This window comes from Panthera pardus, unplaced genomic scaffold, assembly GCF_024362965.1.
Source record: "Panthera pardus isolate Hobbes unplaced genomic scaffold, ASM2436296v1 HiC_scaffold_10, whole genome shotgun sequence".
Classification (NCBI taxonomy): Eukaryota; Metazoa; Chordata; class Mammalia; order Carnivora; family Felidae; genus Panthera; species Panthera pardus.
The window spans coordinates 52,186,896-52,211,524 of record NW_026526655.1 but is presented as its reverse complement, the minus strand read 5'-3'; the positions used below and the strand labels follow the sequence as shown (position 1 = coordinate 52,211,524).

General features: G+C 37.1%; 1 protein-coding gene across 1 annotated transcript in view; it reads left to right on the top strand.

Annotated features, from left to right (window-relative positions):
• ITGA4 (integrin subunit alpha 4) overlaps window positions 1-24,629 on the top strand; it is a 92,758-nt gene that overhangs the window by 22,854 nt on the left and 45,275 nt on the right. The window contains exons 6-15 of the mRNA XM_019461119.2: window positions 354-483; window positions 2,052-2,137; window positions 3,062-3,124; window positions 3,214-3,351; window positions 7,052-7,163; window positions 13,157-13,251; window positions 14,558-14,648; window positions 15,227-15,272; window positions 15,642-15,796; window positions 18,303-18,457. Coding sequence (XP_019316664.1) covers window positions 354-483; window positions 2,052-2,137; window positions 3,062-3,124; window positions 3,214-3,351; window positions 7,052-7,163; window positions 13,157-13,251; window positions 14,558-14,648; window positions 15,227-15,272; window positions 15,642-15,796; window positions 18,303-18,457 — 1,071 coding nt within the window. The remainder of the gene's footprint in view (window positions 1-353; window positions 484-2,051; window positions 2,138-3,061; window positions 3,125-3,213; window positions 3,352-7,051; window positions 7,164-13,156; window positions 13,252-14,557; window positions 14,649-15,226; window positions 15,273-15,641; window positions 15,797-18,302; window positions 18,458-24,629) is intronic.

The following is a 24,629-nucleotide window of genomic DNA, read 5'->3' as shown; positions in this document are numbered from 1 at the left end:
TATCTCCATAATAAGCACTAATGAATTATCCAGATGCGATTCACTTGCTTAGAAACCACATTACCTGTCTCCCAAAAGCTTTCTCTAGTATTCCATGATTCTTTCTTCAATTTTAAGGTTCACTGATGAGTGTGAAGGGAGAGTTTCTTCTATGAGATTGTGCTTGTAGGTGAAAATTCATTAGCTAGCTTCTCTGGCTTTTTTTCTGATATGTTTTTAAATTCATAAAATGCTCAGATTTTAGAAATGTATTATCAAAATGTATTCTTGTCACTACTTAAAATGTATATTTGGAGGAGGTTTTGAGTGGATTAAACTTTGAAATGATGATAAATTGTTTTTTTTTCTTACAGGATTTAATTGTGATGGGAGCCCCAGGATCATCTTATTGGACTGGCTCTCTTTTTGTCTACAATATAACTACAAATAAGTACAAGGCTTTTTTAGACAAAGATAATGAAGTAAAATTTGGAAGTTATTTAGGTACGGTAAAAATGGACAAACTCCAGTCCTCTAGGTCTTATAGATACTATTTCTCTTACTTATGATTACTAGTCTCTTCAAAAGATCAAAATGGCCAGTAGCAATTAAAGAATTCATAAACTGTCACTTTAAGGATATAATCGATGAAACTTTAACTTAATGATTGTAATTATATATGTTAAATATTTGTTAGACTAGAGAACTGGTTTAGTTTACTCTTACAAGCTTGTATCTTGATGCAGTAAACATGTTATCGTAAAGGTTGCATCTATTGAGTGCTTACCGTATCCAAGGAACTTTTGTTTTTAAGTTTATTTATTTGAGAGAGAGAGAGAGAGAGAGAGAGAGAGAGAGAGAGAGAGAGAGAGAGAAAATGAACATATGGGGGAGGGACAGTGAGAGAGAAGAGCGAGAATCCCAAGCAGGTTCCATGGGCTCTGTGCTGACAGCAATGTGGAGCTCAAACTCACAAACCGTGAGATCATGACCTGAGCCAAAATCAAGAGTCAGAAACTCAACCAACTGAGCTACCCAGGCGCCCACCAAGGAACTTTTATAGGCATTCGACACGAATTCATTGAATCATGTATGAGTAAGTGTAGTTTCTTAAAGGACCAGCTGAAAGTCAGTGGGGCTATCGACAGCATTCTACACAATGAGTAACATTATGAAGCATACGGATCTAAAAACAGCTCATTGACCTTAGCCTCATATGTTCTTAGAAAATATTTCCCAGAGTTTATTCTTGTCTTTCTCCTTCCTCTCCTCTTCCTCCCCCTCCATTGCCTCCTCATCCTGTGTAGTAGGACACTTTATAGTCTGTTTTTCTACAGAAACCCAAGATTTCTCAGCATTGATTCCTGTTACAGTAAAAAGGGATGCTTTTCCCATAGCTTTTTAGAAAATACAGATTTGTTAATCATATGTGCTTCAAATGTAAGCAACCTATACTCAGAAATAATTACAATAAGAAAAAGCGGTGTTATTTTTTCCCATTCATACAGGAAGAATTCTTTTTCAAACAGAGGGAATTTGCTTACAATTCAACATTTACTTGTTTGTGGTTGAAGTATATCTTGAAGTATTATAAGAAATATAACTTAGCATTATGCCTTTTGTCTTATAACAAAATATCTTACCATTTGTGTCCTCATACGGTTTTATCACTGTAGGAAGATTCCATGGTGAAAGAGTTGAAGTTTAGGGAGTTTTTGCTTAAAGTTTAACATGTTAAATTTTAGATCTCTAAAATATTTCACTTGTAATACTAGAAGCTAGCATATTCTGGTACTACATAGAGACCAACAGACCAGATGTAAAAGTGCTCTCTTTAATTTCTAGGACTTGGAAATGAAAGCCATGTGCCTAGCTTCATAACACAGACTAATAATTGCTTAAAGCATATGATAAATGAACAGTTTTGAATATTGCTATGCTAAATATTCTTAAAACCGTTTAGTGTAGTCTTTGGAATTCAGTCTCATTTGATTCTGTGAATGGATTTATGATGATCTATTTTACCCCTTGCAAATAATGATTCCCATGGTTGTTGTCCACTTTCTTTGAAGGCTACTCAGTTGGAGCTGGTCATTTTCGGAGTCCGCATACTACCGAAGTAGTTGGAGGAGCCCCTCAACATGAACAGATTGGTAAAGTAAGAATTACATTTTTACATTAATTCTTGACAAAACTTCAAGGAAACTGCATGAGAGAATGAGATACTAAAGGAGAAACTGCAAAAATTCTAAGGAATGAAAACTAAAAGTGATGAGCTGTGCACTGCCTTTCATGGTGAAAGTTGTATGGCTTTTAGATTAAATTTAACAGAAAAGCTTAAAGGAAAATTCTGAAAGTCAAATTGAGGCTTTTCTTTCTTTAAAAAATTTTTTTTTAACATTTATTCATTTTTGAGAGAGACAGAGTGTGAGCGGGGGAGGGGAAGAGAGAGGGAGACACAGAATCCAAAGTAGGCTCCAGACTCTGAGTTGTCAGCACAGTGCCCGATGCAGCCTGATGCAGGGCTCAAACTCATGAACAGTGAGATCATGATTTGAGCCAAAGTTGACGCTTAACCGACTGAGCCACCTGGGTGCCCCAGAGGCTTTTCTTTCTTGTGAGTAAATTGTTTTTGGAAAAAAAAAAAAGATCTCAAGATGTCTAGGGAATATATTTACTGGTTACCACGTTTCTAGGTGAAGGGATATTGAGCGAGCTGTATGTTTTGTGTAAGACCAGAAAGAATCAGATGTTCTTTCTGGTTCTGGGTTTTTGTTCCATTGTAGTGTGGACATCACTAAACTTTTCTGAGCCTTACTTTGGAAAGTGAGGCAAACAGCACTTTGTGCTCTAAGGGATCAAGACGATGTCCCTGAGAAGATAGTTCAGGGAAGGCATATTAATGTGAATGTGGTTCCCTAAAGCTTTTGAATTACACCCAAAAGGATTTTTGTTGTTTTTTTTTTTAACTCTTTGGGCAGTTACAAGTTGTGAACGTTGATGTTTTGATCACCTGAGGATTTTTTTTTTTTTTTTAACGTGATAGCAGTCTCAGTTTTTCTAACTCTGTTCCTAATTGCAGGCATACATATTCAGCATCGAGGCCAGAGAACTAAACATCTTACATGAAATGAAAGGTAAAAAGGTAATGTCTCCACCTTTGGTATCACCGAGGGCTTTCGTGAATCACCCTGCTGCTTTTCTCAGTGACGGGATCTGGTTTGTTTTGGGCAGCTTGGCTCCTATTTTGGAGCTTCTGTCTGTGCCGTGGACCTCAACGCAGACGGCTTCTCAGACCTCCTCGTGGGAGCTCCCATGCAGAGCATCATCAGGGAGGAAGGCAGAGTGTTTGTGTATATCAACTCTGGCTCAGTAAGTCCAATCACTCACCAGCTGCAGGCTGTCTATGGTATTATGATACAAACTGAAGTTAGTTCAGGCTTCTGAGGCTATAGATTCTTAGGCTTATTTTACCGATGAAAGTAGAAACTCTGCTATTGTACTAATGCTCTAAAAATGAAATGGAACATTCTGGTGGGTGGGAAGCTGTCCCATTTTGACATTCCAGAAGTAGGAGATTAGTTGTTCTGGTGTTTGTCTACTGACCTCTTGAATTTCAAGTAAAGTTCCTTTTAGTTTTATTATAATGCAAATCTCATTTGAAAGAATGATTTTTATCTATCCCTCAAAATGTAGATTTATCATTGGTTCTGTAGTGAATGTCTTTGCTTACAAATATTATCAGAAGTAGAAGATAAAGTAGAAAATGTTTTTAACTTATTTGAAAAGAATAGGAAACAAGATGTGTTTGGATAAAATGTTAATTTACACAATATCAAGATGATATTCTTGATATAAGAATATAAGGGAGGCACCCAGGTGGCTCAGTCGGTTAAGTGTCTGGCTTCGGCTGAGGTCATAATCTCACAGTTGGTGGGTTCAAGCCCCATGTTGGGCTCTGTGCTGACCACTCAGAGCCTGGAGCCTGCTTCAGATTCTGTGTCTCCCTCTCTCTCTGCCCCTTCCCTGCTCACACTCTGTGTCTGTCTGTCTCAGAAATAAACATTAAAAAAAAAAAATTGAAGAATATAAAGGGCACCTGGGTAGTTCAGTCAGTTAAACATCCAACTTGGGCTCAGGTCATGATCGCACAGTTGGTGGGTTTGAGCCTCACATTGGGCTCTGTGCTGACAGCTCAGATCCCAGAACCTGCTTTGGATTCTGTGTCTCCCCCTCTCTCTCTGCCCCTCCCCCGCTTATGCGCTGTCCTTCTTTCCCTGTCTCTCTCTTAAAAATAAACACTCATTTTAAAAAATGGGCATAGTTCATTCCAAAGTAGATACAGTAGGTGTACAAGTAATTACTGCTTCTGGTTGAGTTATAAATTATGGGAAATGTTGTGGAGTAGAAACTAACCACTTCACAATTCAATTTAAAGAGTTCTGTTGACCTTATCTTGCCAGTCTGTCTTCTTGGCATTAAATAAAAACAAAGAATTGATAGGGCCTTGATGGAGTCGTCTTGGTCTGTTCCTTTGATTTAAGAGAAAGAATGGAATTATGAGAAAAGTGACTAATTTCTTAAGGCACAGCAATTTTGGTCAGGATTCAACAAAGTAAAATCTGTTTCAAGAAAGTATTTGTAGTCTTAATCAATGGTTTTAGAGCATTTGATAAGGTCCTATATTAAGCACTAGCCTAAACACTTTGATTTGAGAGTGAATAGTCTTATACAGTTAAAAGATTTTCAAAGTTCCGAATACAGAGCAGCAAAGTTGTTAATTGGGATTCCCTAGACTGTGTTTCCACTTAAATTTAATAGTCAAGGCATATCATCGACAAAGTGATCATGCATATCTCCTTAACAGTGATATCAAGCATTAGGTTTTTTTGCACAGATATTTCACATTTCCCTACTCATAAATGGTCATCTTATACCAGCTACATTCTCATCATGCATACTTTTCTTTATAAACTAAACTTTTTGAAAACAGCTTGAAAAGTAATCCTATACACCTACAATAAGACAGTATGTGATCTTTTTTTCCTCATTGAAGTCTTAAGCAATCCTAATGGGAAAAACAAATAAAAGTGTGTTCCTTTGATTTAAAGGGCAAGGAAGGAGCTGTACCCGTTAGGCTACCCTCTTGTTCTTCCCTCATTCTTACCTGGAGGCACCACTATTGAACATGGGGTAATTTCATAACTGATTGCAGTTTTTAACCCTTCTGACCTAGATTATTCTTTCTTTGTTCCCTTCTTACTTCCTATTTGTTACCTCTCTAAAATGGCACTAACCACTGCCTGGCAATATATTAGTTTGGCTTGGTACTGTCTGATCTTCTCCTGGAAGTGTTTTCCACCTGCTTCTACGAAAATAATTCTTAGAGGTCACCAGAGGTCACCATTTTCTGACTGGAGAATACTTGAAGAGTGATCACTACTTCTTGAAACCCTCTTCGTGGAACTTTAGTGCCTTTCTATTGTTTTAGGTCTATACCTTCTCGTCCTCTCTGGAGCCCATTCTCCCTTCTCTTTAAATTAGGATTTCCCTTGGAGTCCAGCTTTTTCATCCCTTATTCCCTGATAAAATAATTTCTGTTTTCGGTGCCGGTGATTTTTGTCTGCAAAGATGATTCATTAAAAAAAAAAACAACACTGAGCAAATATCTGAAATGTAACAAAACCTATGGAAATAGCTGAGAATAATCTTAGTTCTGACCTCTAAGACCTCAAGTGTAAAAAAGACACAAACATGAGAGTAAAGAATTTAAGTTTAGGAGTTGTTTGGTTGGAAAATAAAAGTGGAAGGGTGTTTCATAATCAAAAGGAAACAACCTGTGTGATTAGGGGATGATGAAGAGACTAAGAAGAGGAAAGGATCTATGATGAGTGCATGGATTTTTTTTTTTCTTAGTACAAAGGAGTGACAGAGTTTAGAAAGAGGTCTGACAGTTGTTACTGCAGTGGCTCATTATTGTAACATTATTGAACGTCTCCTTGTTTTTTTTTTTTTTTTCTTTTAATTTATTTTTGAGAGAGCACAAGCAGAGGAGGGGCAGAGAGAGAGAGAGAGAAAGAGAAACACAGAATCCGAAGCAGGCTCCAGGCCCTGAGCTGTCATCACAGAGCCTGATGAGGGGCTCACACTCACGAACTGTGAGATCATGACCTGAGCTTGACCTCAAGTCAGAGGCTTAGCCGACTGAGCCACCCAGGTGCCCCTGAATGTCTCCTTGTAATAACTCATCTTTCAACTTAAGAGGTAGCAGTTGACCAATCCATGTTTCATTGCCGCTAGGATAAGGCTCAAGGCTAGCTTCCGTTGTGCCAACTCCTGAACTCAGAAGCCTTCAGTGGCTTCCTGTTCCCTAAATGGAAGTAAATTTCCCTCAGTATTCAAAATTCCACACCATGACACTTCAGTTTTTTGTTTTGTTTTGTTTTTGTCTCCTTCATTCTACATACCATTCATAACAGCCAAATTCTTTGGAAATTTGTTTTGCTGATTGTATTCTCTGCATATTAAAATTATGTCCATCCTTCAGTAGCCACCTTGAATACCATCTCTTATGAAGTCTCTCCTTGCTTTTACAGTTAGATATGCTGTTCTTGATAATACAAAGCAGTCTGTGCTTCTCAGTCATTTCCATGTTCGTGCTAAGCCTTCCATGTAACTGGGCTTCTTCAGGAAGGGGAGACTGTCTCCTACACACACTGCTTGGTCCTCCTTCGCCTCTTTCCTCTTTGCACAGTGCATTGCCTTTAGTAGGAATTCAATAAATATTTGCTAAATTGAATTATCAAAATGATTTATTGGATTTTCAAAGCCAGGGATCATGAGTTCGACAATTTTTATGTCCTCTGAGCTCTAATCATACTATTATATGTGTTGACATACTTGATAAATATTTATTGAATGGAACGGAGATGTGTGTACTAAAGCTCAGTCTGTAGTTTGTCCAACTTGTTTGAAGCATTAGAAAAAATCCATATCCAATTACAACAGTAAATCATGTGTAAAGTTGTCAGAGAGGGTTATAATGACATCTTTTCCCCCCTTTTCTGTCTAGGGAGCAGTAATGAATGAAATGGAAACAGAGCTCCTTGGAAGTGACAAATATGCTGCAAGATTTGGGGAATCTATTGTTAATCTTGGAGACCTTGATAATGATGGCTTTGAAGGTAATGAAAAGTATCTAATTTGGTACTTGACTTCTGCTTTTAAAATGGAACATGGAAGATAATATGATTGGAGTTTTAAGTTGTTTGCCTTTCTATAGAAAATGGAGCCAAAATGTTATGCTAAGCTCATTTTCTTTTTGGTGTTATACCTGACTTCTCCTCATTGGTTAATTATTCTTAATTGATTGCAGACTCATTAGACCAGGCTATTTAACTCTATGTACAGTAAAGACACTGACAAGACCCAACAGAGGCTGGCTGCAGAGCTGGAGCAGGGTTCTAGAAGACCCCGTTGTGCCAGGCATCCCTTGTTCAGGTGCTACGTTGTGGGACGATTTGGTAAATGGCAGGAGAGCACGCTTAGCAATAGTGAGGGACAGCTGGCAGACCCAGTAATATTGGCTATTGACCAACTTATATGGAAGCCACTCCCTAATGCACTAGATAGTTCTGTCATAACTGTGCCTATTGCCTGGATATCAGCCCTGCTGTTGAAATACCTGTGTCTACCAGCCTTTCCTCTTAAAATTTACTTTTGTCAGTCTAATACGGAATGGTAACCAAGTCTGGTAAAATTGTGCATAGGATGATGAATGGGTTTGAAAGGAGGGTGTGCAATTTGTAGAGTTCAGCAAATAAGTATTTGATATTTTCAGGGCTCAGAATTGTCTATCTTAATGTAATCATTAGCAATTGGTATATGGTAATAAGTTGAAACTGAGTTGGATACAGGAAATAGATGAGGGAGTACTATAAGTTCTCGCTTATTTTTAATACCTCTTACGCCAAAAGGCTTCACTCTAATTGTTTAAAATGTGTTGGTCTTTGGGGCGCCTGGGTGGCTCAGTTGGTTGAGCGTCCGACTTTGGCTCAGGTCATGATCTTGCAGTCTGTGAGTTCGAGCCCTGCGTTGGGCCCTGTGCTGACAGCTCAGAGCCTGGAGCCTGCTTCAGATTCTGTGTCTCCCTCCCTCTCTGACCCTCTCCCACTCATGCTCTGTCTCTTTCTCTCTGTCAATAATAAATAAACATTAAAAAAATAAAATGTGTTGGTCTCCAAGAAGAAAGTTAGTGGGTTACTGACTATATATTTTGAATACTTTGAATATACATTGAATAGATATCACATATTGAATATATGGACTCTATTAAATGTAAGAGTATAATTTGGTATACAAATATTACCATTTCTAGAGTTTTACTATCTTATTAAAAATAAAGGAAATTAAGTATATATTTTTAAGGTTATGGTTACATGTAAGCTTTACATTAAAACTTCTATAAGGTTTTATTATGCTGTATTTCACAAGAGTCAGCAATTCTGATGTTTATTGAGCACTTACTTTGTGTCAGATGTACCATGCCAGGTGGAGAGTATATGCCATAATAAATGTAAATAAAAGAAATAGTGACACCCTTTTCTATAATTTTAAAATCAAATGGAATATAAAATTAAGACATTAAAAAAACCTTAAGTGGTGAAATTTAGGGAATTTACCTAATAAATATCTATGGATAAAGCCATGTTTATGCACCTTGACATTTCATAGATATTATGAGATAATGCAGTTCTTTCCTTGAAAAAGAAAATCATTCAGTAAGATACTTACTTTGTTATGATTCCTTATACATCTTGTTTTAATTGACACATTTGAGGAAAACCATTTGCTGTTTTGAATGTACTAAAATAAAACATGGGTGAGTGCACATGAGAAGTGATTTTTTTTTTTTTTTTTTTTTTTTTTTTTTTTGGTGGCATCAAAATGTCAATGACAAACCTGAATTCTTAAAATCAGATATAGTGGTGAAAAGGTCATGGACATTACTCCTGTAGCGAGGAGAATCCCAGGCAGTTTTCCAGTGGCGTGTGAAGGACAGAAAGTGTTCTGTCCATGAGACTTAGGAAGAGGAACTAGGGGAGACCTTGGGGGTACGAGGCGGTCTTCCAGACTGCATGTGAGAACCTGGGTTTCAGACAGCACTTTGTGTCCTAAAGTCTTCGGCTCTTGACTCCTAAAGGTAATGGTTTTATGTGTTCTATTCAAACACATATGATCATATGATTTAGGATTCTATTCACATGATTATTTCTCATAGTTCAGTATATTTTTGTGCTATTACAATTTCATTTATAATTTACCTCATATTTACATTTAGTGACTCTATTAATACTGATTCACTTCAGTGCATGCTTGTTTATCTTTTTCTACTTTATCAGTTCTAATTTTTTTTTTTTTTAGTTTTATTGAGATGTGACTGAAATACATCGTGTAAGTTGAAGGTATACAACAGAATGACCTAATATATGGATGTAGTACAGAATGATTACCACCTTGCGTCTAGTTAACATCTATTCCCTCACAGTTAATTTTTTTTCCTTGTGATAACTTAAGATCTACTCTCTTAGCAACTTTGAAATAGATGATACAATATCGTTCACTCTAGTCATTACACTGTACCTTGCATCTCCAGAACTGTATCTTAGAACTAGAAGTTTGTACCTTGACCTTTTCACCCAATTCCCCCTATCCCTCAACTCTGGCAACCACCAATCTGATCTGTTTCTGTGAGTCTGATTTTTTTTTTTTAGATTCCACATGTAAAAGTGAGATCCTACCGTGTTAGTCTTTCTCTGACTTATTTCACTGAGTAAAATGCCCTGAGTTCATACATGTTACCACAAATGGCAGGATTAATTTCTTTTTTATGGCCAAGGTAGCCTTTTATTTTTGCCATTGAGTAAGCATTTTGCACGTTTTCGATCTTAACAAGACTGTGCTGATTTGCAAGTGGGCTCAGCGTGTTGTACTTCTTCACTGAGGTTTTTAATTCTTCTCTACCATATCTGCCTAGGTGAGAAAGCAAGGAACCTTGTCTTGTATTTCTTTGTTTCCCTATTCTTTACCGCATCTTCTATCTTATTTAATTATTCTGGAGTAGATGGGTGAAGTTACTTTTTGTTCATGGCAGTGTGTGGGATTGTGTAGAAAGGGGATGAAAATCTCACCTGTTCTTTTTCCTTCCACGTCCAGTCATAGATGCAAACAGACTTAAAGTCCTTACTATTCACACTTTCGTGGTGCTTTGTAGAGGAGACAAGTTATTTTTGCATTCATTATATCCTGTCCTTTTTCTTTTTTTAATTCAATAGGAAAAATCAGGCTGAATTTCCTGTGTACTTAGAAAAGCAATGCAGGCCATTTTCTAAGGAGATAACCAATTTGGCAAGAGTCCAGCATAAAAATCTCATCAAGAGTGTGAGGAAGTTAGGGAATAGGTACATGAATAAACCTACATGATGGACACAACTGACAGCATTTTGGATTTCATCCATAAAATTGATACGGAAAAACCACTTATATTTTGGCTTAAGTTTTTTCACCTTGAGCATTGACTTCTAGACTGTATGTTTGAATATTTTTTAAGCAGAGCCATAATGAAGTATAAGCTGTGTATTTATGTGCCCCTGAAATGTTGATATATTATCATATCATTAATTGAGCAGTTCTTTTGACTGCAGGAGTTTGCAGGAGAGGAAAACACTGGAGATAGTCTGTAGTGTTCATGATTCCATAGAGCATGGTTGATGGGTGAACACAGGCTCTGGGAGCCAGACCACAGTGCTTATATCCCAGCTTCTTCATATCTTAGCTCTGTGCCCTTTAGCAAGTTACACTCTGTGCCTCAGTTTCCTCATCCAAGTTGGAATCAAAAAGTACTTATTTGATAACGTTTAAGAGTTACATGAGAAAAGCCCCTACTTACAGTGCCTGCACTATAATAAAATTGTGTTTATTTCCATTGTTAGCTGATGTTAAAATTATTTTTATTATGCTAATAATTGCTACAGTTTGCACTAACAATGAAATAAAATGTTCTAAAAATTGTCAGTGTTTTGCTCTATATGTTGTGTCCCAAACTGACTTGGATAGGCATGAAAAAAACATTATTAATAATACGTATTTTCCTTATTCCTGTAACGTTTGCTAACATTTAGTATGTTCTGTAACAGATCCAAATGTAATCATAGGAAATAAGAATTTGGATCTATATATAAGAAAGGAAAAAACTGAATATAGTCCACAAGTCTTCTGCTTGAAATGACATTGATTTGGGCTTTTTTATATTTCATTTGAAAGGGCACATCTGTATTGTGTCAAGACTTGTGCCTTACATCACTAGTGCTAGTGACTTATCGCGAGAGTTTCTGTGTGTCAACAGCTTCATAGCCCCAGGCTCGTTAGCTTTACGTATCATCGAGAATGAAGATCCAGGACTCTAGTTTACTAATGATGTAGCCATAGTAGTTGAAGTATAAACCAACCCTGACTACTGAGATCCATGACAGGTCTTGCCTTCAGTGGCCACGGAATGCTTTCCCCCCACTCCTTCCCTTACCTCCCTCTTCCTCTCTCCTTCTCTCTCTTCCTTCCCACTCCTTCCCCTTATGTACCTGTGAGTATTTAGTTTGCACAGGTATGGCTCCAGCTATTTCAAACTCATTGCCATTGTTCCTGTGTCCCATGCTGCCCCTTAGTCCACTGTCATGATGCAGGCTATTGTCTCTGTCTAAACTGCCTTTACCCCTTTTTTTTTTTTTTTTTCTCATCTGGCTATGACCTGTCACTACTTTAATCTTGGCTTGGGTGTCCTCTTCTATGTGAAGCCTTTCCTCATTTCTACCACCTTCTCATATGTGGTGCTTGTATTCTGGTTTTACATTCTCTTCTTCCGTGCTAGACCGCACTCCCTTTTCATGGCCCTCTCCTGTATGGCTGGTTTCTGTCAAATGCCCAGAATACAGTAGGTGCTCAATAGTTTTCCACTGAATAAATCAACAAATGGGTGTTATTGCACATGAGGATTTAAAATAACTGGCACAAGTCAAAAGAGCGCGACCTTATTATGTTTAAACAATATATATATATAAATTATGTCTATTATTTACTTTTAGATGCTATTAGAAATTGTACAGCATTTGGCATAGAATCATATCAAAGAGGTATTTATTCTCATTGAACTAGCAGTCAGCAATTACCACCGTAGCTGTTAAAAAGGTTTCAGATCTGATAAACTAAGAAGTATTGACTATCATGAAAGCAAACTTTCTGTATTTTGGGTTTCTATGAAAGTAATAAGAAAACATTGCATGTAAATGAACCTATGACTAAACCCAAATAAATGTAAAACTAATGAAATGCTCTTGCAGCTGTAGAAAATTATTTTTCTCCTATGTGTTGTATATTTATGGCCCTTAAGCAATCATGTCATTCCTAGTTTGTTTTCTTTTGCTTATGTCAGTTGATGAACTCTTTTATTTTTTCTCTTGGCATCATAACCTGATACGAATCTCCATAAAGTCATAAAGATGATGTAGTCATTACTTTACAGAACAAATTCAGTTTCCGAAATCCAGTTTGCATGTTTATACATGGGTGGGTGGATACAGATGTTCTTAACAAATACCTTAATTACTTTCATTAGAACAGGAATTTAGAGGTCATTTTGCAAATAAAGTAAAACCCAGAGCTCAAAACAAGGACTCTTATGGTTATAATATTCACAGATGATAATTTATTATGTGCTCAGGTCTGCTCTAAGCACTGTACATGAGTTATGTCCTATGCTGAGGGTGAGTTCTCTCATGATCCCAGGCTATCTGTGAAGGAACTGAGACACAGAGAGGTTAAGAAGAGGCCCCTGCTGGGGGTCATGCTTTGGTGGTTTGGCTCTAGAGGCTGGGCCCTTAACCATTACTAGAGTGTCTTTCAGAGCCATTTGCTCTTCGTCTTCCAAGCACAGACTGTTTTATACCATTCTGCACATTGTTATGATGATGGATGCATTTTGTGGTGTTTGTTTTCTGTGTAGTGAGTATTCATTTCTTGATAAGGAACTTTCATATGTGATATGAACTAAGTAGCATGAAAGTCTTCAGAGTTGCATTCTTTCTATTAAGAATTCATTTTTTCTGCCATTTAAATCCTTGAACAGATGTTGCAATTGGAGCTCCACAGGAAGATGGCTTGAGAGGTGCTATTTATATTTACAACGGCCGAGCAGATGGGGTCTCACCAACGTTCTCACAGGTAGGGTACTATTCTGCTTTCAAGAGAAGCATTGATGATAAACGGTTCCTGAAACTTCCAGGGTTAACGTAGATTTATTTTTCTTAATTTCCTCTTTCAAGTACTTAATGTATTCTATTTCACCCTTTTTCTTGTAATAACAGTAGTTGGTCTCATTTTGAAGGTCATTAATAACTCTTTGGAATCACATGTTTTCTCCATAACTAGGAGTTCTGGTTCACATCCATTCTAGTTTGTATTTAATCTAGTAAGGATTTCCTCTGGGGGCTCTTGGGTGCCTCCACCTCTTGATTTCGGTTCAGGTCGTGATTTCTTGGGATTCTCTTCCTACCTCTCTCTCTGCCCCTGCCTCCCTCACACACATGCATGCGTGCTCTCTCTCTTGCTCTCAAAATAAATAAACTGAAAAAAAAAATATTTCCTCTGCATTCCATCAAATTTATGTTCTGAGATAGTATCCGTACTCTTTCAGATAAGCCCATGTGGATTTGATTAACTGTGTCTTGCAGTGTGCCTAAAGCCCCATGTTTCAGGGAGGTCGCACAGGGAGAGCAAACACATGATACTCTGATTCTTTCGGGAAGCAGCCGCAAGATGGGAGCTTTTAATAAAGTTCCCTGGTCTAACTCAGACTTGACTTTTGTCTTTCGATAAATCGGGATATTTCAGTGTATAGGAAACACTCCATACGTATGCAGAGAAGAAAAGTTTTTCCAAAGATCTTTTTGTGGAAATATTAGCTAATACTGTTATTCTTGATTGAGCAAAATAGGTAAATGGCTCTCCATATTGAACATGAAACCTCTGTACTTGTCTAGTAAAAACTATTGACTTTCTTAGTATGAATAGTGGCCAGACACGAATAAATCTATCCGGATGTGAAATTAGACATATGGAATAGGAAACACGTGTCTGATGTCAGTTGTCACACGCTAGGAAGCAATCTGGCCAAATGGGGTGGCTTTCATCATAAGCCTGAGTAGTAGGGAAATAAATACAAAGCCTGAAAGAAGACTGGGGAGAGAGAGTCAGGACTGTTTAAGATCCCTTCTGTATAATTTTCTCTTTGTGGCTTTTTCTAGTCAGAAAGTGATTTTTTTCTTGGCAAAAAATAGATGTTATCTGCCCAGCTCAAGCTGGCAACTTTCATTTCTTTTAGATGCAAGTATTTGACTTAAATGCATTTTGTTACTAAATGTGCCTAGGTGTTGTAAGGCTCATGATTTAACTAGATCGTTGCTGCTTTCAGATACTCTTTGAGATATTTGAGTGTTAAAAAACTGCTTCCTACTTACTGATTTTTCAGAGAATTGAAGGACTTCAAATCAGCCAATCATTAAGTATGTTTGGACAGTCTATATCTGGACAAATTGATGCAGATAATAATGGATATGTAGGTGAGTATTAAATTGACTATTTCATAAATTGAAATGAGCTCTATTGGGGTGTTGCCTTATTACAAAGTACATAGAACTGGTATGGAAAAGTCCTAATTTACTGGTAATTTGTTTCTTTCCTTTTTAAAGCTTTTTTGAATGCAAGGATGGGTCAGAAATGATCAAATAATTAGTCAGTTGTACCGTGTTAGTTACTTGACATTTTATTCCTTGTTCTTGAAAAAATGAAAGGCACCCATGAAAATCAAACATGAGGTGCTGGAAAAAAAGACACTTTTTTGTACCTTGAGAGGAGATTCCTGGGTGACTATGTGTAGTCTAAACATTGAATTTTTTAGTAAACTTTATAAGTTTTTATCATAAAATTTGTTTACATTGTAAAGGGATGAATGTTATTACAGATGAATAGACTCAGATAAATGTGGAATGAATCCTAAGATGTAAGTATATCTTTTGTAATTAATTTTCTGTAAATAGTGTTTTGATACAGTCATAAGGTGATACGTAGGTATTTGTGGCTGGAAAGCAATTCTCTTTGACTAATGATGTTCATTAATCTGTTGTTTTTCATCCTCCAGATGTGGCAGTTGGTGCTTTTCGGTCTGATTCTGCTGTGTTGCTGAGGTAAGGTTGATGCATTTCACTGCTTAATGACAATTGGGCTTAATTGTAAATGATGGGAGGCAGTTTTTAAAATTGGCAGTGGTGGTGACCTCATAATGCTTTTTCTTGGTATTATGAAATTTTATTGAACTTTAGGATTGTATTTCCATCTTACGTGGCTATTATAATTAAATCCTCAGGCAAAGCCAGTATTTTTAGAAACTCAAATGAAAATTTCTCTTGATTCATTCACAGAAATGTAATTGAGTATATAGGCACTTACTACTAGTAAGGCAGTTTCATGAAGTTACTTGGTCAATGGAAACTGAAAAAACAAATCCAATTTTTTCTAAAGGAAAAGTAATATTGCTAATTTTATTTCCTTCTTAGGACAAGACCCGTAGTGATTGTTGAAGCTTCTTTAAAACATCCTGAGTCAGTAAATAGAACAAATTTTGACTGTGTTGAAAATGGATTGCCTTCTGTGTGCATGGATCTAACACTCTGTTTCTCATACAAGGGCAAAGAGGTTCCAGGTTATATTGGTAAGGATGGCCTTACAGAATTTACCCTGAGTATGTACTTCACTCATTAATCTCATGGTCGTCTTCTGAGCCCTGACATTGTTTCACCTTAGAGGTGAATACTCCTTTCTGCCTCATCTTTTGGATTCTCAAGTTACTCTAACCAATGAGTGGGCAACAGTAAGAGGCTGTATATAGTTTTCTGAAAATTATGACAAGAAGTAAATCAGGAGTATCACCTTGCTGTATTGGGGTGAGCTAAACTGAGCTTAATATATGAAATATCTTTAGAATAGAAAGAACATTACCACAGCTTCTTCTTTGTTTAACTGGGCTCCTTTCACAGCTGGAGCTGGCTTAAATTGGAAGTCCTGAGAGGGAGATTGTTCTCTTTATATTTTGTCTTTTGAGTGCGTGAAGAAGCTTATCTCAAACGTAGACGTTGATTTCAATTTTCATAAGTAACACACATCTCTTGAGGATTTCCTATGACTGTCAGCTTCTGAGAGCCATGTCCATTCCCTTTATATAGGTAGCTCTCAGTTGCCCGCTCTGGAGAAGAGAGTATTGATAGGGCTCATGCAAAATTGTGGTTAATCTCAAATCACATATATGTGACTTTATGCACATTAAATTTTTTCTAGCAGGTTATGTTCCTAATTATGTTACACTTAAGCTAGTATTAGAATAACTACTAATGAAACTAGCCAATGGTAGGAGAGTGGCATACTTGGGTTTATTATCTGGACATTAAAATTAGATAAACTTCATGAGCCACCCAGGACCTACCCAGAGTTGATTGTATTCATGGCCCTGCAGGCTCTCATCATCTAAACATCACAAAGGGCAGCAAATACACTGAATCAAACTATGGATATGTAATAGAAATCTCCTTCTGAATCAGCCTGTAATGAGAGGTATAGAATGAGCTTAGTGTTATCTACTTTAGAACAGACTCACTTTTCATAGTGCACTGCAAAAGTCCTGGCTAGGCATACAGTAGTAGGAAAGTGGGCAAAACTTTAACCTGGTTACAAGAAGTGGCATTTTCAGGGCATGACCCCAGTAACACAGACAAATTGATGGATTAGCTGAAAGACAGACGTTGAATTGATACGACTATCTCCCTTTATGTAAAATCCGTTTTGTTGTACTACCGATTCCATTGTGACCAGATATTTTTAAAAATGTTTGAAAACAAATGTATGACACTCGTAAATAATCACAGCGCTGTTACAAAAGCAAGCTTTAGAGTTGCATAGAATGAGTCCTTGGGAGAAATAATTCACATGGTAAGCATTTTTCATAAAAACCGATGTTTTGCCACTTACTGTGAATGGATTTTTATTCACCCTTTTTCCTTTACTTTTTGCCTGAACTCCTGGTGATGAATTGTGGATGGCTATTTCAATTACTCTTTCATCTCTGAGGCACTGAATCTCCGCTATTGTAATTTTGAAGCCAATTGATTGGGACTTCATTGTTTATTTTATAAATAAAAGTCAGGTTAAAAGATTTATTTGAAACTTGTAGGAGTAATACAGGTTTTATCCTTATGTTTCCTTGAAAAAAGTAGATAAAATCGCTCCGAAAGAATAAGTTACTCCCAAGATGTAAATGAAAACTTCAGGAATTATATAAATTCTTTAAAATATCACTTATGAATTCATTGCTCCTATATAATGAGCGATATCTCAGCAGACTGTTAATGTAGCTTGTTTTGCAAAGAATTCTTTTAGATTAAAAAAAAATCGCTCTTTCTTTGTAATATCTGTCTTGGAATTTTTTTGGATGCTTATTAATTTTCCTTATATTTTTGATTATTGAGGATATTCTTCAGCAGATGATTATCTACTATGTGGTATTTGAAGTAAATATTACTAAACTTCCAGAATATTTATTCAGAAGATGTCTATATTTGGCACAAACCAACACTGGAAGGTCAAACCGGAAACCAATAAAAACATGGAGAAGACTAATCAGGGTCTAGGGCTGGAAAAGGAGATGTCTTTGGGTGAACTGTTTATATAGGTTTGACTTTTGAACAATTTGTTCACTTTTCATTTTGAAAAATAATAAAAATTAATAACCTCTCAAGTCAGAAACAACAGTGAACCCCACCGTGTATGAAATTAGTGATACGTGATACGTGAGTGCAGTATTCTGTCTGTGGCTCTTTAGTTGGACATTCTAAGAACAAAAGGATTCCAAAGAAATATGAAACTTAGAACTTTTATGAGTAGTTACAATTTTAGTATTGTAGTTTTGAAACATATATAGGAAGATTAAGTAAATACCTGAAGATGGTAACAGTTAAAACTAGAAACCTAGAGAAAAGTTGATTGATATAACAATTTTTTCAACTTGTGTTTTCAATATGTGTCGTCTTCCAGATTTCAGGTTAGTTTTGAAAAGCCACTGAAATAAGAAAATACTGGATATCATTTTGACTATTTTCATTTCAAAAATAATAAATGCTTTTAGGTACTTATTTGCATTAACTGCAATTCTCTCTACATTTTTGCAGTTTTGTTCTATAACATGAGTCTGGATGTGAACCGGAAGATAGAATCTCCATCAAGATTTTACTTTTCTTCTAATGGAACATCTGATGTGATTACAAGCAGCATAAAAGTGTCAAGCAAAGTAGCTAACTGCAGAACACATCAAGCATTTATGCGGGTAATGTAGACTAGTTTTTTATTAATGAATGTGTAAACTTCAGTATTACCACTACAGTGAAAATCTTACTGCATTGGTATCTTTTTATAAAATGTGGTTGAAAAGCAGATGTGATCCCCTCCTGAACTAGCTGGCCTATTGTTACAGAGTTAAGATGTTCGGCAATCCTGTGATGTGGCTAATGCAGAGTCCGCATTTTGCATCTTCTTTATTTCACATTTATCACATTTTTACTGTGTCATTCTTTTTAAAGATTTGCTTTTTCCTTTCTACAATTGCTATTTTCCTATCCCTGTTTTATATGCTTCCCTAGAAATGTACATATTGAGTAGCTCTGCTGAGCCTGAGATCTGTTTCCAGGTAGGTTTTACTTTACAGCGGTGTGGTAGGGAAGGGTAGGGTGGGGGCAGGGAAGTTGGTTTGTTTTTCGTGTGACTCTAATGAAGCAGAAGCCATCGTGACTGCGTTTGGATCAGGTCTTTGTCCCCATGCCAGCATTGTTAGTGATGTCAGTGGGAACTCGCACAGTTGCAGCATGGTAGGGATCATCTGTGGGCCAGGACAATGACTCTCAAGATATTTGGGGGTATGTCCTGCCAAAGCACAGCCAGTTTCATGTTTCTTTTATTAAAATACTCATTCCCAAACTGATCATCACGTTCCTTGCGTTGGTCAAATTTTATCCTATGGAGCAGTGCCAGGTCGTTTTCATTAGGGAATGGTGTACTTCATCAGAAAATCTACGGCCACAAAGAAGCCAAACTATTCCCAGGAGCCCCTTCTGGGATTGCAAATAGTAGCCTCCGCTTAGAACTTAATTTTCCCTTGGATACTTATTCCAAGCAAATGCAAACAAGCATCAAGGTTCTAACACTATTAAATGCTAAGAGCAATAATCCCTATGCTATTTCCTCATTTCCCTTAACACTTTTTATTGTACTAGAATAAAGCTATGAGATGGTTGAGAACCAAAAACATAGAATGATACTAATGTAACCATCATTTATATGTTAGGGATGAAAGAGGGATTTTTTTAATACTATATAGTTGAGATTGTACTTAGTCTCCAAAATTGACTCACCTATCATTGAGACCATTTTCAAGGCAGTAAAAGGGCTGACATTAGACATTCGCAAAGAAACATTGTGTTGAATTTGTATGACAGGAAACTGATCTGACTTACTTAGTTACTCCTGTGTTTCTTGGCATTGTTCCAACGAGTAAGAGTTCATCAAAAATTGTGTATTTTCGTTGGGATACATTTGTAGTAGAAATGACAATTTAGCAGAGGTTTCTTGACGCACATTTGTAATGTTACCCTGGTGTTGATGGTAGCAGGTTAACAGTGATTGACTTTCGGCCATATTGTCAATGTCAAACAAAAGCATTTACCTCTGGGATTGGTACACAGTAGGGACTTTTTAAAAAGTGATAGAAACCATTATTAAAATTAAAACAGGTCTAGTTGTTATTCAGGAAGATATGGGAAGATAATGAGTGCATTGTCCATTCCCACCAGCCTGGTAACTGGAGGTATTTCACAATGCTAATAGTACAGTGCTTCTAGAGTCCAAAAGAACCTGATACTCTTTTTTTTTTTTTTTTTAATTTTTAGAAGATGTATATTTATTTTGAGAGGGTGAGAGAGAGAGAGAGAGAGAGTTGGAGAGGGGCACAAAGAGAGGGAGAGAGAGAATTCCAAGCAGGCTCCACACCGTCAACACAGAGCCTGTTGTGGAGCTCGATTTCATGACCCTAGAATCATGACTTGACCTGAAATCAAGAGTCAGACAATTAACTGATTGAGTGACCCAGGCACCCCAGAAACTGATATTATTCTGCCTTCTTAATGATAGTAAAAAAAGAAGAGCAGTGGTCAGGACGCTTGGATTGTCTGTCCCTTTGTTCCATAAAACTTGTCCAGTATCAGGAATATTAATGGTCATATTCTACTTCAACGTCACTTAAAATGAAGTGAGGTACACTTGTTAATTATGTGGCCTGGCCCACAGCCTCCACTTCTCACAGGACTCTCTGTCTGCCAGTTGGGCACACTTTCCTCCTATGGTCCTTGGCATTGGTCATACCAGATAAGCTCCACTTAATTAAATTGAGTAGGTATTTGAGTACCAACATTCTGTTTGAGACACTTGTATATATCAATGAATGAAATATAAAGAGATTACTGCCCTCACCGTGTTTATAGTCTAGTGGAGTGAGGTAAACAACATGGTAAAAATGTAAATTTTAGACTATTTTACAAGATAAACATGATCAAAAAAGAAAAGGGCAGGGGCGCCTGGGTGGCTTGGTCAGTTAAGCGTCCGACTTCGGCTCAGGTCACAATCTCACAGCTTGTAGGTTTAAGTACCACATCAGGCTCTGTCCTGACAGCTCGGAGCCTGGATCCTGCTTCGAATTCTGTGTCTCCCTCTCTCTGCCCCTCCGTCCTTCCCTCCCTCCACCTGTCTGTCTCTCTCTGTCTCTCTCTCTCTTTCTCTCTTTTTCTCTCTCAAAAATAAATAAACATTTAAAAATTTAAAAAGGAAAGAGTACAGGAAACTGTGGAGTGCTGGAGAAAAAATGAAGGGTGCATTTTATTTTATTAAGTATAATTTACACAGTGTTAGATTAGTTTTAAATGTTTTATATAATGATTCAATCATTCTGTGCATTAGAGATGATCACAAGTGTCCTGTTTTTAAAATTTTTTTCTCCAGGGTAGTTAACATGCAGTGTTTCACTAGTTGCAGCTGTACAATGAAGTGATTCAACGGTTCCATATGTTACTCAGTGCCCATCAGGATAAGGGTACACTTAATCCCATTTATCTGGTTCACCCATGTCCCCAACCTCCCTCCCGCTGTTCTCTATACTTGAGAGTCTGTTTTTTTCTTTTTTTTGTTTCTTAAATTCCACAAATTAGTGAAATCATATGGTATTGGTCTTCCTCTGACTTCCTTTATTGAACATCCTACCCTCTAGGTCCATCCGTGTTGTTGCAAATGGCAAGAATGCATTCATTTTTATGGCTAATATTCCTGTGTGTGTGTGTGTGTGTGTGTGTGTGTGTGTGTGTGTGTGTGTGTGTGTGTGTACGTACACACATATTAGTATTTTCATTGTCTTTTGGTAGGTATCCAGTAATGGGATACCTGGATCATATAGTAATTCTATTTTTAATTTTTTTTTTTTTTTTAATTTTTTTTTTTTTAATGTTTATTTATTTTTGAGACAGAGTGAGACAGAGCATGAACGGGGGAGGGGCAGAGAGAGAGGGAGACACAGAATCAGAAGCAGGCTCCAGGCTCTGAGCCATCAGCCCAGAGCCCGACGCGGGGCTCGAACTCACGGACCGTGAGATCGTGACCTGGGCCGAAGTCGGACGTCTAACCGACTGAGCCACCCAGGCGCCCCTCTATTTTTAATTTTTTGAGGGACCTCAATACTGTTTTCTAATAGGCTGCATTAGTTTGCATTCCCACCAGAAGTCCCAAGGGTTCCTTTTTTCTCCACATCCTCACCAACTCTTGTTTTTCTTGTATTTTTGATTTTAACCATTGTGACAGGCTTGAGGTGACATCTCATTGTGGTTTTGATTTGTATTTCCCTGGGGATGAGTGATGTTGAACATCTTTTCATGTGTCTGTTGGCCATTTGTATGTCTTCTTGGGAAAAATGTCTATCCAGTTCCTCTGCCTGTTATTTAATTAGATTTTTAAAATTTTTGGTGTTGAATTGCTTAAGTTCCTTATGTAGTCTGTATATTAACCCCTTATTGGATATATCATTTGCAAATAGCTTCTCTCAGTAGGTTTTTTTTGTTTGTTAATTGTTTCTTTTGCTGTGCAAAAGCTTTTTATTTTGGTGTAGTCCCAGTAGTTTATTTTTGCTTTTATTTCTCTTGTCTCAGGAGACAGGTCTAGAAAAATGTAGCTACAGCTAGTTTCAAACACATTACTACCCATATTTTCTCCTAGTTTTATGGTTTCAAGTCTTTCATTTAAATGTTTAATTCATTTTGAGTTTATTTTTGTGCATGATGTGAGAAAGTGGTCCAGTTTCATTTTTTTGGCATGTGGCTATTCAGTTTTCTCAGTACTATTTGTTGAAGAGACTGTCTTTTCCCTATTGTATATTCTTGTGGGTTTATTTCTGGGTGCTCTACTCTGTTCCATTGATCTGTGTCTGTTTTTATGCTAGTACCATACTGTTTTGATTACTATAGCTTTGTAATATAACTTGAAATCTGGAATTGTGATACCTCCTAGTTTGTTCTTTCTCAAGATTACTTTGGCTGTTTGGGGTCTATTGTGGTCCCATACAAATTTTAGCTTTATTCTAGTTCTGTGAAAAATGCTTTTGGCATTTTTATAGGGATTGTATTGAATCTAGATTGCTCTGAGTAGTATGAACATTTTTTTTATTGGTTTCAGGAGTAAAATTTAGTGACTTATCACATACATATAACACCCAGTGCTCATCACAAGTGCCCTCCTTAATGCTCATCACCCATTTATCCTATCCCCCCCACCTTCTCTCCAGCAAACCTCAGTTTGTTCTCTGTATTTAAGAGTCTTTTATGGTTTGACTCCTTGTTTTAATCTTCTTTTATTTTTCCTTCCCTTCCCCTATGTTCATCTGTTTTGTTTCTAAAATTCCACATGAGTGAAATTATTTGATACTTGTCTTTCTCTGACTTATTTCACTTCGCTTAGCATAACACACTCTAGTTCCATTCATGTTGCTGCAAAGGCAATCTTCCTTCCTTCCTTCCTTCCTTCCTTCCTTCCTTCCTTCCTTCCTTCCTTCCTTCCTGATGGCCAGTTAATATTCCATTGGGTGTGTGTGTGTGCACATCTTTTTTATCCATTCATTAGTCGATGGACATTTGGTCTCTTTCCATAGTTTGGCTAATGTTGATAGCACTGCTGTAAAAATTGGGGTGCATGTGCCCCTTCAAATGAGCATTTTTATATCCTTTGGATAAATTCCTAATAGTGCAATTGCTGGGTTGTAGGTAGTTCTATTGTTAACTTTTTGAGGAACCTCCATACTGTTTTTCAGGGTGGCTGCACCAGTTGGTATTCCCACCAACGTCACAAAAGTGTTCCCCTTTCTCTGCATCCTTGCCAACTGTTGTTGCCTGAGTTGTTAATGTTAGCCATTCTGACAGGTGTGAAGCGGCATCTCATCGTGGTATTTGGTCTGTATTTCCCTGCTGATGAGTAATGTTGAGCATCTTTTCATGTGTCTGTTTGCCTTCTGGATGTATGCTTTGGAAAACTGTCTATTCATGTCTTCTGCCCATTTTTTAATGGATTATTTGTTTTTTAGGTGTTGAGTTGGTAAGTTATTTATAGATTTTGGATACTGACTCTTTATCCTATATGTCATTGGCAACTATCTTCTCCCATTCCATCAGTTGCCTTTTAATTTTGTTGATTGTCTCCTTTGCTGTGCAAAAGCTTTTTATCTTGATGAAGTCCCAATAGTTCATGTTTGCTTTTGTTTCCCTTTCTTCCAGAGACTTGTCTCCTAAGAAGTTGCTGCAGCCAAGGTCATAGGGGTTGCTGACCATGTTCTTTTAGCATTTTGATGGTTTCCTGTCCCACATTTAGGGTTTTCATCCATTTTGAATTTATTTTTGTGTGTGGTGTAAGAAAGTGGTCCAGGTTCATTCTTCATGTTGCTGTCCAGTTTTCCCAAGACCATTTGCTGAAGAGACTGTCTTTTTCCCATTGGATATTCTTCCCTGCTCTGTTGACAATTAGCTGACCATATAGTTGTGGGTCCACTTCTGTGTTCTCTCTTCTGTTCCATTGATTTTTGTGTCTGTTTTTGTGCCAATACCATACTGTCTTGATGATGAAGCTTTGTAATACAGTGTGAAGTCTGGAATTGTGATGCCTCCAGCTTTGGTATTTCTTTTTCAACACTACTTTGGCTATTTGGAAGTCTTTTCTAGTTTCATCAAATTTTAGAATTGTTTGTTTTAGCTCTGAAGAATCCTGGTGTTATTTTGATAGGGATTGCACTGAATGTGTAGATTGCTTTGGGGTAGTATAGACATTTTAACAATATTTGTTCTTTCAATCCATGATCATGGATTTTTTTCCATTTCTTTGTGTTGTCTTCAGTTTCTTTCATAAGCGTTCTATAGTTTTCAGAG